An 18,830-nucleotide genomic window follows, 5' to 3' on the forward strand; every position below is an offset into this window, starting at 1 on the left:
AAAGCCTTCCTGACTTTCCTTCTGAGCAGTGTTTGATAATTTCCCTCCAAATACCAGAAATCAACTTGCGTTCTGGCAGGGACTGGGGGGTAGGTGGCCTGTTGTAAACTCAGGCTTGGCTTTGCTTTGTTTGTATTGTTCAACAACTTCCAGTGAGCCTGAGACTCTCAAGAAGATCCCTTAAGACACCATCTACCTTGGCCAGAGGAGTTGAAATTCAGCCACAGAGGCTGGAAGACTTTGCAGTTTGCTGTGAAGCCTCAAGAGAGTCACGGTATGCCTGCCAAACACAAAATGCATGCCATCAGCCATCTGTGGAAATCTTCCCAGGAAGTACCTCTCCCGGAGCCCTGCGTTGTAAATGGGCTGCTGCTGATGTAATGAAGATGGTGCCTAAAATGCCATCAGGGAAGCGCCGATTTAAATGTAACTAATGGACGATAATCAGTGATGTAATGAATTGCAACATGTTTGTCCTGAGGTCATGGGTTGACAGAGGATTCTTGGGACTGATAGGAGGTGCCACGTGAGGGGGATCCGATTCTACTGCTGTTCTCTGGTGCCTTTTCAGCACCACCCAGAGGAGGGACTCAGAATCTAGATACTGTTTTCACTGCTCTTTATGAGAATGGACCACAGCCACTTACCAACACCCAGAGGTTGACTTTAACAAATATCCTGGTGGCTCATGCCTACAACCCCAGCACTTTGGTAGGCCGAGCTCGGCAATTACTTGAGGCCAGGAGTTTGAGACCAGCCTGGGCAACATGGCAAAACCTGTCTCTACAAAAAATGCAGAAATTGGTTGGGTGTTGTGACGCTTGCCTATAGTTCCAGTTACTAGGACGACTGAGGTGGGAGGATCACCTGATCCCGGGAGGGTGAGGCTGCAGTGAGAGGTGGTCATGCTACTGCACTCCAGCCTGTGTGACAGGTGAGACCTTGTCTCAAAAAAAAAAAAAAAAAAAAGTCCTGCAAACAAACTTGAACTTCCTGTGTTCTAGTTATTTGCTTACCAAATAATATTCAGGTCTAAATGTTGTTTGTTAACCTGACATATGCAGGCTGTGCCCTAGCATTGGATATTGACCAGGTGAATATCCCATGTTCTGATACCATGTTAGCACCCTGGCCTCCACATCAGACTCCACTGAGGTTGAGTAGCAGGATATTACCAGGATGAGTCCCCAGTTTCCTGATTATCCTTGGATGACCTTTTAGGGTTGGAGTTACTGGACCTTGAATTCCAAGGCCTAAATTCTAGATTCAACAAGGCCAACCTTAAATGTCCTGCCTTTTACTCATCTTGATGGGAGAAACCATACACGAGAGATCTCTGAAAGCATTTGGCAGTGTTTTCCCATTACGTCTTCACAGTTAGGATGATCAAGATGTTTAGCTACATAGAATAAATTGCCTTGGCTGATGTGTGTGTGCAACTGTGTGAGCACAGGTAATTTATGGGCATCGTTTGTTATTTGCATATGAAATGGACTTCTTGTTCTTTATGGGGGAGAAAATGGCTCCTTTGGGTCACAATTAGCCTATCTGGCAATTAGTCACAATGCTGGCAGTGCATCGTGCTTGCAAAGTTGCTTAGACAAAGTAAGACTGAATTTCTTGATGTGGACAATATATTCAGAGCTGTGGTTTCTCTGCTAATTTAATGTGGTTTAAAGTTTCTCATTGTTCAAAGAAACTATTTAGATATCTCTATTGACTCAGTGCTTATTGTTGGACAGTGTACAGAATGAATTGAACAACAGAAGGAGTTGTGTTGCTACTGAGCAGTTGACACGCTTTGATTGGTTGATAAACATGATTAAGAGGCATGGTTTAACTGTGTAGTATATAAGCAATATTACCCTAACAACACCAGGCTTTGAGAAAGAGGAGAGGCCCAGGGAACAGACTCTAGGAGAAACACTTGAGTGGTATAAGTAGAGTTTTACTTTTTATTCTGTGAATGTAGTAAATGATACATGCAAATTAGAAACGTGAAAGTAAAATTCTGGTCTTTCCATTCGGAAGCCTGTTGGGTTTTGAGCAGTTCTCCCAGGAGTTAGAAGACCATTCCGGAAGAGCTGCCTCCAGCCAGTCCCTGCACTGCACGCGCTGCTACAATGTTTAGGATTGGGAGGAGACAGCTCTGGAAGCAGAGTGTCACCCGAGTTTTAACGGTAAGGTGCTGTCGTCTGTACCTTTGCACGTGTGTTTTGGATTATCATCTCTCACACCTGGGTGGAAAAGAAACCCCCAAATCTTAAATATGTGCAAAGTCACACACTAATGAATTTGTGAGAAGCGCATTTTTAACTAACATTTACATGGTGCATAGGCTACATGTTGATTTTTTAAATAAAAAGATTTGCATTCTTAGGCTTTTCTGCACATGACCGCTTAAACTATGCACGTAGAAATTCGTGCTGCATCTTTTGGGAAGATGCTTTCCTGGGGTAAAAAGTACATCTATGGTGGTTTGGGCACTTTGTTTTCTTTCAAACCTGTAAACTTTAGTTGGTGATAAGAAATAGTTAAGGCAGATTCTGGGCTGCAAGTTTTAGGCTTTGAAATCACTCCCCTGTTCTATATGCCTGCAAATGAGGTCACAGACGGTGAGATGCGAGGCTGTGCCTTTGGAAGTCACACTGAAGAATGAGCTTCCCTAGCATAGGGCTCAGCTCAGCAGCTTTTTATTATGCAAATGTATAGAGAGGGATTTGGAACCTCTTCCACTGCCAATTAATGTCAGAAGAAAATGGAGGTCTCTCTAGGACTCAGTTCTCTGACATTAACCCATGCTTCCTACCGGGCTTGATCATTCTATCTTTTTGTGTATCCCCAGAAACTCACATGATTCCCTCTAGCCTGTTGTTTTTACCACAAAAGAACAGGCATGCTACCTCTGAATTTTCTAAGTACTCCACCACCTGCCACCCCTCACTTGCCCAAGCCCCAAGATTCTGATGCATCCTTCCCAAGGTGGCTGTCTTTCAGCCAAGCCTCTGAACTTGCTTGCTGGCAAACACTTATTTATTGATTTATTTTTAAATTATACTTTAAGTTCTGGGGTACATGTGCAGAATGTGCACGTTTGTTACATAGGTATACACATGCTTTGGTGTTTTGCTGCATCCATCCCCCCATCATCTACGTTAGGTATTTCTCCTAATGTTATCCCTCCCCAATCCCCCCACCCCCTGCTATCCCTCCCCTAGCTCCCCCACCCTCCGACAGGCCCCAGTGTGTGATGTTACCCTCCCTGTGTCCATGAAACACATATTCTTTAAGACCAAGTGCTAGTGTTGCCTCCTCCAAGAAGCCTCCCCTGACCCTTTCAGGAGGAGGCGAGAGTTTCCCTCCTGTACCCTGTCAGCACTTTACTTGGATGTCTTATGGAGTCTTTGTCACATCAGTGTAGTGAAATGACATTTGCCCACATATCTCTTTCTCTTGCTAGATTGTGAGTTCTCTTCATTTAAAAATAATCTTCCTTTAACACAGAGCTTGTTCCATGGTATATGCTGGGTCCTTAATATATGCTCGTGGAATAAATGGAATGGATTAAAAATTTCACGTCTGAACATTTTTCCTGTACTTCAGCACCAAGTCTGAAACATCACAACTGATGACAAAATCTTAGGTACAGTTAACGAATTAGATCATTCCTTGACATGAACTATATTTTGAGAGTAAGTTTTTTGGAGGTTTCAATTAGGTATTTAGGATGCTGGTTTTGTTCACTCCACTGAAGTATGATATTAACAGAATTATCTTAATAGCATTGCAGTGTATTATGTAAATAATTACACAGTGTCTACTTAGTGCACTGTGTTAGAGAAAAAAATTATTCAATGACCTTGTTAAAGCATGATAAGTAAGACTTTATTCAGGACCATCAATTTAGGTATAAGGACCTATGTGGGGAGTGAGGGGAGAGATTGGGCTCCACTGTGAATATGGCATGGGCAAGTGAAAATTTGTAGCTAAGGAACAAGGCGGGATCAGTGGATAGAAAAGTATTAAGAGGAAACATCAATGGGGATGGGGATTCTGGCTAAACCGACGACCTTCCAGGATTCTTGCTGAGGAAAGGCCAGGGGGATGAGATAGCACGTGGGGTATGGTGGAGGATGAGGAACCCGGTCAGCTACTGAAGGTGATCAGTTATTGAGTACTCTCTACTGGAGGCTCCTGTTAACTGACTCAGCAGAATTCTTTGGTAAAACTAGATTTTACAAGGAAGTGTACAGATGAGGCTAGGAGAAAATTCAGGAAGCTGACTAAAGTTTGGCCAAGCAAAGAAACTTTATCAACTGAGAAGATAGTTTATTATATTATAACTTCATGATCTAAAATGACCAATGGGAAAGATTCCAGAGCTACCTAACTATAAGTATGCGTATATTTAACTCTAAGTCTGTATATATTTAACTAAGTTCCACACTGAGGTCTGGAACTATTATTGCAATGATGCTATGTTATAATTAGGTTACTTAATGTAATTGACTTTATCCATAGATATCATGCCAATAGCAACCAAATGTACCATAAACAAAGTCAAGCCATGTATCTTGTCTTTTGTATAATAAACATACATTATTTTCGATTAAAAAACTGGAAATTATTCTGTATAGATATTCTCTCACTCAGTATACATATATTCACTCACTCATTTGCAAAATTTTTGGTTCAGATCTGATGTCTGTCTTTTTTTCTGCTTTTCTCAGAGGTAATGAATGCTTAGTACCAAGTTACAGGTGTATGATGGATGTGAATTCCAGACTTGCAAATTCTGTTTCTCTTTACTTCCCTAAAGTGAAACAGAAGTCTATAATTTTGTTGGTTGACTTTGTTGACTTCCAGAAGAAAGGACAACTTGAAAGATAGATGACAGTCCTCTAGACTGTTACATTTACCTAACTGCAAAGCTGGTTTTAAAATGGGGAAAAGTCTTCTCCTCACTGCAGTGGAATGTGTATTGTTCCTGTTTTGTGCTGTATATATTTGTGTTAGGGAATGCTGTTGCTCAGGGACTTCAGATTGCTGCAAGTTTTCTCTAAACTGTGAATCAAGTGGGTAGAAGCTGTCGGGGAGGAGAACACACCTCTCTCCCCCGAGGAGAAGCTCTGCAGGAGGGCAGCCATTGTTTCCAGTGGGGCGCTTAGTAGAAGCCAAGACAGAAAGAACCTTTGCTCTCAGATTATCTTTTGAAATGTGAAAAGATGTCAGTTTTCTTATTCCCTGGCAAACCCTTTTCAGCATCCTGTTATCAGGCCTGGACCTATTTGGCCAAGTCAACAAATTTCACGTAGAGCAGATCAAAACCATTTCCTTAGAGCACTGGAAGGTGAATGGATCTGGGGTTTAGCTGGGAAGTGGGGATGAGAGAGGTACTGCCTGTTTAAAAATTTATTTTACTTTTAGAGGCAGAGTCTCACTCTGTCACCCTGGCCGGACTGCAGTGGCACCATCATAGCTCACTGCAGCCTAGAACTCCTGGGCTCAACCACTCTTCCACCTCAGCCTCCTTAGTAGCTAGGACTATAGGCATGCACCGCCACACCTGGCTAAATTTTTAATCGTAATTATTGTAAAGATAGAGTCTCACTATGTTGCCCAGACTGGTCTCAAACTCCTGACTTCAAGCAATCCTCCTGCCTCAGCCTCCCAAAGTGCTGGGATAACAGAAGTGAGCCACTGCACCAGTCCTGGTACTGCTTGTTAAGGCCCCGTGAGCACTCTAGCCTGAAATGGTTAAGGCCTGAAGATGCCCCATTATAATTTTGCCATAGCTACACCCTGGGGGAATGTAACTGTAGGTACAAAACCTATCCATTCCACGAATATCTCTTGATTGCCACTTTGTATGAAGTGCTGTGCTCTGTTGTTATAGGTAGAATTTTCTGTGCTGCAAAAGAAGTAGCACTTGAATATAAATTTCCTTAGCAAGGTAATTTACTTCTATAGAAGGGTGCAGCTCACAGAGGGAACAATGGCGAGTGCACACCTGGACAAGGAGGGGAAGGGGTACTTATGCCTGGTGGAGGTCGCCCCTGTTGCTAAGTTGTTCCCCTATTGGCTAGGATTAGACCACACAGTCTAGTCTAATTCTGATTGGCTGTTTTAAATGGAGCAGGGGTACAAGCTGGAGTGGCGGGGTGGGTAGTTTGGTGGGAAGGATGGTTATGGGCAGGTCAGACCAGGTAAGCAGGGGTCAAAGCAGGTGACCAGAGCAGGTGACCGGAGAAGGTGACTGGAGCAGGTGACTGGAGCAGGCGACTGGAGCAGGTGACTGGAATGAGTCAGAATGGGGAAGCAGACCAGAGGAACAGATGTGAAATACTAATCAGAACTAGTGGTAAATGTTGTTTACTGAAACTACAAAGAAGTTAAACTTTAAAATAGAGGATTAAAAAATAAGAGAGCTGAACATACTGACATACTGATTTTTTGAAGAGAAACTTGAGGTTCACTATAACATCTGTGATATGGCAGAGAAAAACCCTTCTAGACCCCACGGAATTTAGTGCTGAACTTGTTCTATCATTCAATTTTTGCAAGTAAGGAGAAGAAGAAGAGGTCTAGAGTTCGAAGATCCCAAAATTTATGTCCTTGGACTTTCTCTATTAAGTTCTATCTCAAGTGAGAACTTGGTCATAGTAATCCATCATGATCAATTTGTAAAATGACTTCCTTGAAAACAGTGATGTCAGGCTGGGTTGCACATTAGAATCACCAGGGGAGCTTTTGAGAAGCCCCAGTGCCTGGACCCCACACGTGACCAGATAAATCAGAATTTCTCAGGGGCGGGAGGCCCAGGCTTCAGTATTTTACAGCTCTCCAATGACTCTAATGAGTGGCCGGCTTTAAGTATAGTGATTTGTTGTATGAATAAGAGAAGTTTGGGAATTTCACTCTTGTGCCATATATAATGTGAATGGTGACATATTACATATATATTTTTAGCATATGGGTAAGGGCCATTTGAGTTATATGGCTCCTGCTGCCAGAGGACCTCTTGAAATTCTACATGAGGCATTTCTGATTGTAGAGTGAAATCACTGTGGGGTTAGGGAAAGAGAATATATGGCCATGTGAAGGTCCACCAAATCTCACTTCAGGTCCAGAAACTTGATGTGCAGAAAACAGACTCTAAGTTAGAATTTGGATGATGGAATGTCAGTGGGAGGGGAGGCTGTGAGACAGGAATATGCCTACAGCAGATTCTGGGTTGGTCTGGGTGAAAAATGCACACGTTGTAAATGCCAAATGCTAAAGAGAGAATGCACACATCGTAAATGCTAAAGATGGAATCCTTTATTTGCCTGGAAGGAATGATAGATAAGGGAGTGAGGAACTGGGGAGAGTTAGGAGCCTTGGAAACTCCAGCAAAAATAGGCAGGATGCCAAAGTTTATTCCGGGACAGAAGAAAATGGATGGTACCACATGCTTAAGTGCTGTCTCTTTGCAACACAGGGCAAGCGTGGCTCTTGTTAAATAAAGGAGGGCCTCACTGAAGTACCTGCTGTGAGTGGGATTAGCCAGCGTGGTGTCTCTTTCCTTTCCTGAAACCACTTTACTGAAGTGCTCTTAATTCGGGAAGGAGGTGCCGTGATTCTTCTGCAGCTGTGGCCCTTTGCCTGGAAAATGTAATGAAAGGGGAGTCAGAAAAGGCGAGACTTGAAAAGTGCAGTTAGGAGTGGAGAGTCTCTAAATTGTGGTTCTCCCAGCCAATTAAAGAGCAGGTTAGGCTGGGCTGGGAAGCATCACAGAGCAGCCTCTCCTCTCTGAGAGAGGCTGGGAAAGGAGATGGGGCCTTGCGGGTTGAAACAGAAAAGCTGGCAGACAGACAGGGAGGCTTTTCTCTGTGGGAACATGGGGAAATAGGATTGTCTGCAGAGGGCTCTAAGGGTAAATGAGTTAGAGAACTGCTTCCCCCAGTTTCTCTAATTCAACAAAACAAAATGGGATGCAGGTAACACAAGGTTAGCTGTATTTGCTGTAAATTGCGAGGGAGTGACTGTCTTACCCAGGGTGGAATTCTGTGTAGTCATTTACGTTCCAGGCACAGCAGCATGGATCCTAGTGACTTAATTCTGATTCTGTGGTCGTGGACTCATATCGGTCTAGAATAATTTGTTCCAGCCCTTAATTACTTGAGAGTGACTTGTAAAAGAATTTTAAGATTATTTAGAGTATTAATTGAGGATCTTCAGCGTGCCGGGGCCTGTTGTTGACACTGGTGCTGTCAAATCAAAACAGAAAACATCCCTTCCCTGTAAAACCGGTGCTCTTGTAGGAATGATGAGATTCTCTTGCTATTTACTTTGTTTTGCCGCTCAGGAGATAAGAAGGATCAGGTTATATATGCGGCAGATAGGAGGACTAAACCATTTGGGTGTCTTTAAAAACAGAAAAGAAATACATATCTTACCAATAACCAGGTATTGCAGGTGGGCATGCACTTTGAATAATTTTCTTTCTGATTCATCCTGATTCATCCACAGTTGGGGAAAGTGAGCTAAAGTGAAGTTAACTGGCCTAAGATGATCAAATCCATGCCCTTGGTCTCATTAGCACTGTGTTCTCATCAAGTGATCAACTGTCTGTGGACTTGAGATGGACATTGACAGCCAAAGGAGAATCAGTCATGGAGTTATTTACTTTAGTTAAGATAAGGAACTCTAACAATATAGTAGTTCTGTCTTATCCATGGGGAATATATTCCAAGACCCCCAATGAATGCCTGAAACCATGGGTAGGATTGAACCCTATGTAAACTAGTTTTTTATGTAGATATGTACATTTATATATGTACATTTTCTTATATATGCATATGTGTATATATACACCTATGATTAACTTATAAATTAGGCACAGTAAAAGATTAACAGTAAGAACAATAATAAAATAGAACAATTATAACCATATACTGTAATAAAAATTGTGTGAATGTGGTCTTTCTCTCTCAAAATATCCTCTTGTACTGTATCTACCCTTTGTGTGTTGATGTGGGGTGATAGGAAGCCTACATAATGAGATGAAGTGAGGTGAATGCTGTAGGCATTGTGATATGGTGTTAGGCTGCTACTGACCATCTGATGGTATAGCGGAAGGAGGACCATTTGCTTCGGGTGATCCTGGATCATTGAGCCATGATGATGTCAGGGATTGGATGTTGGGAACCAGATGATGCTGATGATTAATGGTTAGGTAATGTATACAGCATGGAGATGCTGGATGAAGGGATGATTCATATCCCAGGTGGTATGGATTTGGATGGCATGAGATTTTACCACGTCACTCCAAAGGACACACAATTTAAAACTTCTGAATAGTTTATTCCTGGAATTAGCCATTTGATGATATTTTTGGAACAAGGTTGACCACAGGTAATGGAAACTATAGAAAGGGAAACCTTGGATGGGTATAGGAGAACAACTGTAATTCTTAGAGCACAGTATTTACAATAATCTCAGATGGGGATTTTAACTTATACTCCATTATATTTGTTACATTACTATATGTATACACATATATAAAGAACAAAATAAATCAAACAAATGGAAATATATTCATTTCAATGTGTACAACGGACTTCCTTAAGTCGGATCTCTTTCTCTTTCTCAGACTCAGACATGCAACAAAGCTAATCATGTCACCTAGAAAAACTTTTTTCTTTCAACAACAAAATGATACTGGCTGCAGGACCCATTCCTTTCCCTATCCACTTCCCTGTGTGAAGGTATTGTGTGAGGACCTGGTATGTGCAGTATGTTGTAGATCACAGGGTTACTGTCAGATGGAAGCAGCAGTGAGCAGGGGGAGGCTGAGCCTCACCTACTGACTATTTAAGTGGGGAACTAACCTCTGAGGCACTGTTTTTTTTTTCAGGAGTAGAAGATGGGGTGAGGGTGATATCATTTATTGTGAGACAGGAGTACAATGAGAACTGAATACATGCATCCCAGCTGGAAGTACTGGGATACCAGTCCACACTGGCCTAAAAGTGTCACTGATATAACTCAGGAAATGGGTGCTAGTTAACTGGTCTCCACCCACAACTCCTCTTATAACCCTTTTGTGGGGCCTTCTGTTGGAGGAACCTAGATAACCCTTATGTGTGTATTTTTAAAAAAGTGCTTATGGAATATCAGTTTGAAGGAATGCAAAATTCTTAGTTGCCTGTGGGTACGTGTATCTTGGTCTGGTCCTGTGGACAGCAAGGGCTTGATTCCCAGCCCTGCCACTTTCTTAGTTGTGTGTGTTTGGGAAAGTGGTTAATGGCCCATAGTCTTGATTTCCTGGTGTGGAGATAATAATGTCTGCTTCACAGGGATTTTGTGACAATGAAACCAAAACATAGTAAGCAAATGATAACCAAGCTGGCAATGCAACCAGGGCAAACAGTGCAAAATGTATGCTTCAGGAGGATCTGGGAATAGATGTCCTTGCTTAGGCACAAAGGAACTCTCAGACCAAATAGCCCCATCCTCCATTCACTACTGCTGGCTGCCAGTGGGGTCAGTGGGGTGGATCTGCTTCAGGGACAAACATGCCAACAAGGCAGAGCTTCGTAAGGGTGGGGGAAGCTTAATTATGTGAACAATTAAATCGTTATGCAACAGTTTTGTTTCTCTTAAATTTTGATGTCCAGGGTCAAATCCTTGGTCATGCCATTTTAATTAGAGTGCTGTTTGATTTAGTGTGATCATCAAACTGCATGCAATTCAACCCTCACAAGCGTCTTTCAGGTTGGGACTTGTATCTCCATTTTACTTTCATCTTCATTTCTGTAAGGCCTCCCATATACTGGTAGTTGAGGATTCTAAGGCTGGCGACAAAATGAAAGACTGATCACGTATGTAGTTTATACATAGTTTGTGTATATAAACATGCAGATTTGGACTTTGGTTCTGCATAGTTAAAGGCAAAGGTTAGTATTTGTAAAAATTGGATGCATGGATTAGTTTTGAGACAGTCATGGAGCTTTTTGGGGTCTTCATTAGGATTTGTATTTTAAAAGTTTGAGTCTGTAGTTTGTATAAACGTTTGAATTCATAAGAAGTAGTCCAGACATTGGAGAAGGAATGAACCTTGGCTGTCACCTAGTCCAACACTTTAATTTTGTAGTTGAGGAAACTGCAGCCTGGAGAGGTTAAATGAAAGACGTGAGGTCTTGGAATTAGTGTCAGAGCTGGGACTAGAACCTACCACCTCATTCTGACATCAGTGCTCCTTTGTCTATGGGAAATTGGCCACCTGGGAAGCAGAGTTCCCTGTGAGGTAGTACACTAGTCACTCTCTCATTCCAAGGCAGTAGTAACACATCTCATCACAAATTGCTGCAGTGTTTTAACACTACTCTAGATTTTCTTGAACATTGAATAGGTTTCAGTGACCATGCTCCCTACCCCTATCTATTGGTGCTTGTTCATGCACTGCAAAACAATTTTAATAGGACTCAAGAAAAGTCGTTACATAGTTTACCTCCTGCCTTCTTAATCCCTCTCTGCCTTTGCTTTCCAAGTGTCCTAGATGTTTCAAAGCCTAGCAGGACAAGCCAACCCCCAGAGAACTAGTCACCTGACTGCTTGTTACTGCAGTTCCCTAGCAGCCAGAAAGCTGCAGGGTTAGATTTGTGGATTGACAATGCACTGATCTAATTACTAAATATTTGTTTGACGTTATTAACTTTTTTTATGGTAGTAAAAAAACAATCTCAATATTATCCGGGTACCTTAGTGTAATGCAATGAAATTTGAGATTGATAAACATTGTGGCCTTTCATCTATGTGGCGCTAGGATTGACTTCATATTACTTGTCTTTAAGCAATAGAATGATCGGTTTAAGTAAGAAAATATATTCAAGTCTTAACATGCTTTAAAAGATATTAAATTGCTTCTGAAAACATTTATTTAAAAATATGTCAATAATTTGCTTTGTATAGTAAAGTTGCTTTGGAAGTTTCTCCTGTGATAATTAAGTAAAAATAGAATAATTAGTCTTCTATTTTAGTGAGTGATTTCTCTTTTCTTCCATTAGAATATTTTTTTCCTCTGGAATCGGAAACAAATGGGTTATGGAATAATGTGTTGCCATGGGAGAATCTTATTTAAATCTCTGTGCTCTTTGGAAGCCTTCAGTTCTTTTACATCTCGAATCTTCTGGCTCTCTACTTCTTTTATTTTTATTTTTGGCTACCAAGCATTTGCCATCTCTTTGTATTGTTGCTGGATTCCTGACTCCCTGGTTGACCTCTAAGTTCTCAAGCTGCTAAAGACATTTAGCACAAACTTAGAGATCACTTAGAGAAAAATCTCTTATTTATCCCTGCCAGGAAGGCAGAAAACAATTCAAAACAACAGGACATCTTCCTGGCTTTAGTGATATTTGAAGAAAGTTTTACATTTACTTTTATTTGATGCTTGTGGAATGTATACTTTATATCAGGACCTATGTTAGTTCCTTTGTAAAGAAATGGTGAGAAAACAGGTAGATTATCTATTTTTAAACCCGAATCCTGCTCTCTCTTGCCACCTCTCCAGCGAAGTTGTCTCTCAGGTAGGTAGTCCTTCACGTTCAGAGAAATGAATGTAAATTATATAGGTCTAGCAATAATCTTTCAATTACTCTGAAATCACCAACTTTTTCATCTTTACTGTTTCATACGTCTTTTGTACCTTAAAAAACTCTTCCTTGACCCTAGATTTCCCTTTACATTACTACCACACCCTATTACTTTATAGTCAAGTTTCTGGAAATAGTAGTTTATATTCAGGATTTTTATATTTCTCTTTTCCCAATCATCCTTTTCTCAAGCCTGTATTTATTTCCATCCAGGCAGTGAAGTTATTCCAACAAAATTATTATTTATTTTTGCATTACAAGCCATACCAAAACTTAAAGGCCTAAAGCAGAAACAATCATCTGTTACCTCTCTTGATTCTATGAGTGACTGGGTTCTGCTGGGTGGTTCTTCTGCAGGTGCCATTGGCTGGCTTGCTGTCTTCTGTAGGGGCAACTTAGGTTGGAACATCCAAGACAGCATACTCAGATGGCTGAAAGTTGGTGCAGGGGTCAGCTAGAAGGTCAATGGTGCCATTGACCAGAATGTTTTGTTCTCCTCCATGTGGTCTCCCTGCGTGGCTGAGTTCCTAGGCAGCATTCTAAGTTTAAAGGTAGAATGTGAAGATCCCTTAAGAACTACCCTAGGAAGTCCATCTTATTTACCCCCAGATTTTTTTTGGCTAAAACTGGGGCTAGCCAAATTCAAGGGGAGGGGAAATGCAGTCTATTTCTTGACAGGTTAGTGGCACAGTCACACTACAGAAGAGCTGGGAGAAGCTGCAACCATCTGGAAATGCAATCCCCAAAGATATTCTAATTAACCCAACAAATCCTGTATAGCATTGTTGTTGTTGGACCCTCTCTGTGGTTTATTGATGCTGTTGTGCTGTTTCTTGGTTTCCTTATTGCTCTACACATTCATCCTTTTTTTTTTTTTTTTTTTTTTTTTTTNTTTTTTTTGATATGGGGTTTTGCTCTGTTGCCCAGGCTGGAGTGCAATGGTGTGATCTCAGCTCACTGCAACCTTTGCCTCCTGGGTGGGTCCAAGTGATTCTCCTGCCTCAGCATCCCGAATAGCTGGGATTACAGGCACACACCACCATGCCTGGCCAATTTTTGTATTTCAGTAGAGATGGGGTTTTGTCATGTTGGCCAGGCTGGTCTCAAAAGGGTTTTGCAATGTTGGCCAGGTTGGTCTCGAACTCCTGATCTCGGGTGATTCGCCTGCCTCAGCCTCCCAAAGTGCTGGGATTATAGGCATAAGCCACTGTGCCTGGCCTCATCCTTAGCTTTCTTTATTTGCACTTATTCTTCTCCTTGCTCCTGGCATACTGGTAGTCCCCAATTTTCTTTTTTTGTGTTTTCATTTCCATATATTTGTTAGAAAATCTGCACTTATGGTTTAAACTTTCATTTATTCATTCATTTGTCAGATCTTTATTGAATGCACATACCACCTATTGGATGAAAGAGCTGATATACTTTTGCACGTTCTGTACTGCACAACTCCAACAGGTACCACATTGTTTTCACACTGATTGACATTGTAGCTTTTATATTGACAGTCTTCCTATGTCTATGTGTACATGTGCCTGTGTCTATATCTATGCCTATGCCTGCATCATATCAGTGGTTCTCAACGGGGGAGGTTATTTTGTCCCACAAGGGCCATTTGGCGATGTCTGGAGACATTTTTTATTCTCAAGACGTGGTGGTGGGAACTACTGGCATCCGGAAGTAAGAGACCAAAGGCACTGCTAAAATCTCACAGTGCACAGGACTGCCCCTCACCACGAGAATGGTCTGTCTCATAAAGTCATTGTGCTGAATTGAGAGCCTGCATGTTACCTGTATCTGCAATGCTATTTCCCCTTGAACATTTCCAGTGGCCTGTCTGCCTCGTCCACCTGTGTATTGACTCACTTCAAAACCTTACACATCCAAAAGCTTAACTTATGACTGTGTTGCTTCAACCTGCTCCTTTTGATGAACCCAGTCTCTGGGAATGCCACCTGACTGCCTCTAGGCATGTGTCACTCTAGCCCACTTTCCACACTACTGTCAGAATGATGGATGTTTCAGTGCTGCACAGACAGCTAAACACCTATCTCTCCTGATTTGAAACTCATTAGTGATTCTCCGTGGATTTCACATAACAGTTAAACTTTGTAATTTGGTTCAGAAAATATTTATGATTTGACTTTTTTCTCATTTCCTATTATGTTTTCCTAGTTCTTTTTAGTTCACCTGTCCTGGCTGCCTTTTGGTTTTCAGAATGTGATTTCATGTGCCACTCCGCCTTTGTGTATGCAGAAAAATGACTGTCCTAGGAGTATGACCAAGTCTCCGTCAATGCTAGGCTGGAGCCACCTCTTCCTGAAAGCTTTCCTGCCATCACCACCGCTACCCCTTCTCAACTCCAGGCTAGAGTGGGAGATCCTTCTTTTTGCTGCTTCTCTGAAGAACCATAAATGCTCCTGCATTTGGAGACCCATAAATCTGATGCCTCTGCGGCAAATGCCATGCCATTTGTCATATTTAAATTTTCAGCTCACATCCTGCCAGCCAGGCTGTGAGCTTTTTTGAGGTTACCGGGTAGTGTTAGCCTCTTTGGCACTGGCACATATTCGGGGTTTAACAAATGTCTGTTGATTAAAAGAAGGGATCCAGAGGGGCCACCTTTCCTTTTCCTAGTGGGAGCTACTGGTTGGCATGAAAGGTAATGTATTATTTCAAGAATGAATTGGAAGCCACCACCAGTGTCAAAAGAGTTGAATAATAGTACATTCATACTGAACATTTTTGCAGCTGTTACATGGGATAGAATAGTCTGTATTAAACTAGAAAGAAGCCTGTGATGTATTGTTAAGGGAGAATTGCATGAAAACATTTTAGAGTGTGATGTAAATATAGGTGTGTGCGTATGTTTGAATATGATTGTATGAGCATAGAGCATAAGGAAAGACATACTTCAAACTGCCAACATCGGTTACATTAAGCATGCCTTATTCTCATAATTAACAGTTGATAGTTAAAGAGCATGCAATGGTATTCAGAAGTTAATTTCCAGACCAAATGTATAGCTGTAGATAAACAATAAAGATAGGAGATAGGGTAGAAAAATGTTACTTTAATGGCTTAGGAAAATGTTTACAAAAATGGAGATCTCTTTTTTTGGTATTCTATTGAATGCTTATGTATGCATAGAAATAAGTGTGTAAAGATTTAGAACAAAATGTTAACAGTAATAATTTCTGGATGGAAGGTGATTTTCCTCTCTTTTGGCTTCTCTGTATTATGCAATTTCAAAACAGTGAGCATGCCTTATTTTCATAAGAGAAATAAATTATTTCCAAAAATGGAAGATAGTATGTAAAAATTGGTACCATTAAGCTGTCTGTTATCTGGATACTAAGACTTGAAAAAACAACAATAGGATGAAATTTTTACAAAATGAACCCACTTGAGAACAGCAGTCGCCATGTAACATTTTTATTCTTTTCTTTTAGCAAAGGCTGAAGGAAGAGAAGGAAGCCAAGCGGGCTCTTTTGGATGGGAGGCATAACTACTTATTTGCAATCGTGGCTTGCTGTTTGGACCTGAACAAAACTGAAGTGGAGGATGCCATTCTTGAGGGGAATCAGGTGGGATGTGTCTGACTTCTCACTGACTTGATTATGGAGCGCGTGGATGGTCTGTTAACATGGCCCTGTGGCAGGATTCCATGCTGTGCCCAGAGGGAGGCACCTGTTTTAACATGGACAGGGCTCCGTTCTACTCTGTACTGGTGCTTGCAGAATGAATTGAAGGCTCTCCAGCTCTCCGTGTTGAATAGGGGCACTTATAATGGTCATCTGAGTTTCGTGATTCTGACGGCATGGTCTGCATCTCTCTACATCCAGTGAAGCTGGGCTCTCATGCCATTTTGGAAACTGAAGTTGGGGAACAGAATCTCCTCTCAAGTTGCCAGTTCATATTCTGTGCATTTCCCCTGTTCTAGGCTTGGAGACTGAATTTGTGCCATAATTTTCTGGCTTTCACTTTGGTTTGGCAGCTGAATCTGCTTTCTTTTGTTGCTAACCTTGGTTCCCATCTTCTGCTACAATTTTTCTTTAAAACCAGGGGTGTGATTTGCTTTGTGTTTGACCTTGGTTGGGGAAGGCCAAAATATGGGAAGATATAATTTCCTGGGCAGTGAGAAAAGCACAGACATTAGGGAAAAAAAAGAAGGAGGCAAGCCCTTTTTGTTGACAGGATGCCACACTGTTGGCAATTCTTTTCATTGATAAGCTTGTAAATTTTAAGAACTGGCTTTGGGCAAGGTTGGAGGAAGTAGGCACGTAGGCACTGGTTTGAGCATCTCCTGATTTCTGTGGTGTAAATACTCCCACAATAGCTGGTTCCAAACTACTATCATCGGGTTACAAAATGCTGGGTTGGAAAGAGTTGTGATCCACTGGATATCCTCGGCCAGTACAAGCCATCTGCGCATACCACTGGCTTCATTCCTTCCTGCTGGGTGACCCTGGTGGGGTTAATGGGATTTGGGGAACAATTAAGAGCGGATAACACTAAAGTGTGTAAACTACAGGATGAATCAAGCAGGAGCTGAGGAAATGTGCTTCTCCTCTTCTCCTTCTCCTCATAGCTAACACTTATTGAGTGTTTACCAGGTGTTGGCTCCTGTTCTTGATCACTTTAACCTATGACTTCATTTCCATCATCATAATACCAGGAGGCAGATAATATTCTCAGAATGCGGAGGCATACAAGCAGAGAGGGTCACTTGGGGAGATTGTTCCGTAGGTGAAGTGCTTACCTCCACCCTGCTTCCCAGTTCAGACATCTGGATTTGGAATTATGCAAGGGGAAGAAACAGGCAAAAGTTCAGCTCTGTAGGGATCCCAGGTTAAGCTTCTAGGTCAAGGTCAGAACCCTGGAATGTCAGAACCTGGAGGTTTAAAGAAAACATCTGGCTCAGGCTCTCCTGCAAAGATGGGAGGGATAGGTGCTTCAGTACTGGCTGTGATGGGAGCATGCCCTTCACCACACTCTTAGCGTGGAATTTAATCTTGGGGAGTCTTTCCTACTCTTCCATGCGGCATCTTCAATCATGTTGGAAATTGAAGGGGACTTACTTTCACATTTAATTGTTCAGGCTAGATTTTATCCTTTAAAAGATGTAGTAAATACATATGAAATTTACCATCTTAACCATTTAAAATGTACAGTTAATTAGTATTAAGTACATTCACATTACTGTGCAACAAATCTTCAGAACACTTTTTATCACAAAAATGAAACTCTGTCCCCATTAAACTACCACTCCATATTCCTCCTTCCAGTGCCTGCCTGGCATCCACCGATTCTACTTTTTGTTTCTAGGAATTAGAGCATTCCATAGGCACCTCATACAAGTAGAGTCATGCAGTATTTATCTCTTTGTGATTGTCTTATTTCACTTAGTGTAAGGTTTTCAAGGTTCATCCATGTGGTAGCATGTGCCAGAATTTCTCTCCTTGTTAAGGCTAAATTATATTCCCTAGTATATGTATACCATATTTTGTTTATCCCTTTATCTGTCACTTTCACCTTTTGTGGAAGCTACTGTGAGTAATGCTACTATGAACATGGGTATACAAATATCTTTTTGAGACCCTGCTTTCAATTCTGGGGATATATACTCAGAAGTGGAGTTTCTGGATCATGTGGTAATTCTATTTTCAATTTTTTGAGAAGCCTTCATATTGTTTTCCACAATGGCTGCCCCATTTTACATTCCCACCAATAGTGCACAAGAGTTCTAGTTTCTCCACATCCTCACCAGCATTTGCTATTTTCTGATTTTTAGTGGTAGCCATCCTAATGCCTAATGGGTGTGTAGAGTTTATCTTTTTATTTTCATATGAATTCCAAATTGTGCTATTGACTATTTGAAAGAAGTGGTTTTGTTGGTAGCAGACCATTTGTTAGACTTGTATACTTACAGTGAGCCTCAGGGATGGGACTCTTAGTCCCATCTTAGTGCCAGGTTGCTACTGGAAGGAATATCCATAGTCAGATATGTTCTTATGGCAGTTTTGGCGATTATTGCAATTTAATATTAATTATCTCTAGAATGTTAGACTAAGTTTTGAATGATTTCTTCTTTCTGATTTGCAGTTGACTGAAACACTCATCTCTATTTAAATCGCCCTTCAGTAGCTCAACACTTTAGGAAATTTGCAAATATAGAGGGACAATGCTTTTCAAATG

At 41.4% G+C, this 18,830-nt stretch overlaps 1 protein-coding gene across 1 annotated transcript in view; it reads left to right on the forward strand.

Moving 5' to 3' along the window:
* Nucleotides 1-1,868: 1,868 nt before the first annotated feature.
* DNAH5 (dynein axonemal heavy chain 5) overlaps nucleotides 1,869-18,830 on the forward strand; it is a gene marked incomplete at its 3' end in the record, with an annotated part of 148,604 nt that continues 131,642 nt past the window's right edge. The window contains exons 1-2 of the mRNA XM_017524678.2: nucleotides 1,869-2,180; nucleotides 16,085-16,219. Coding sequence (XP_017380167.2) covers nucleotides 2,124-2,180; nucleotides 16,085-16,219 — 192 coding nt within the window. The remainder of the gene's footprint in view (nucleotides 2,181-16,084; nucleotides 16,220-18,830) is intronic.

This window comes from Cebus imitator, unplaced genomic scaffold (assembly GCF_001604975.1).
Source record: "Cebus imitator isolate Cc_AM_T3 unplaced genomic scaffold, Cebus_imitator-1.0 Scaffold35, whole genome shotgun sequence".
Lineage (NCBI taxonomy): Eukaryota > Metazoa > Chordata > Mammalia > Primates > Cebidae > Cebus > Cebus imitator.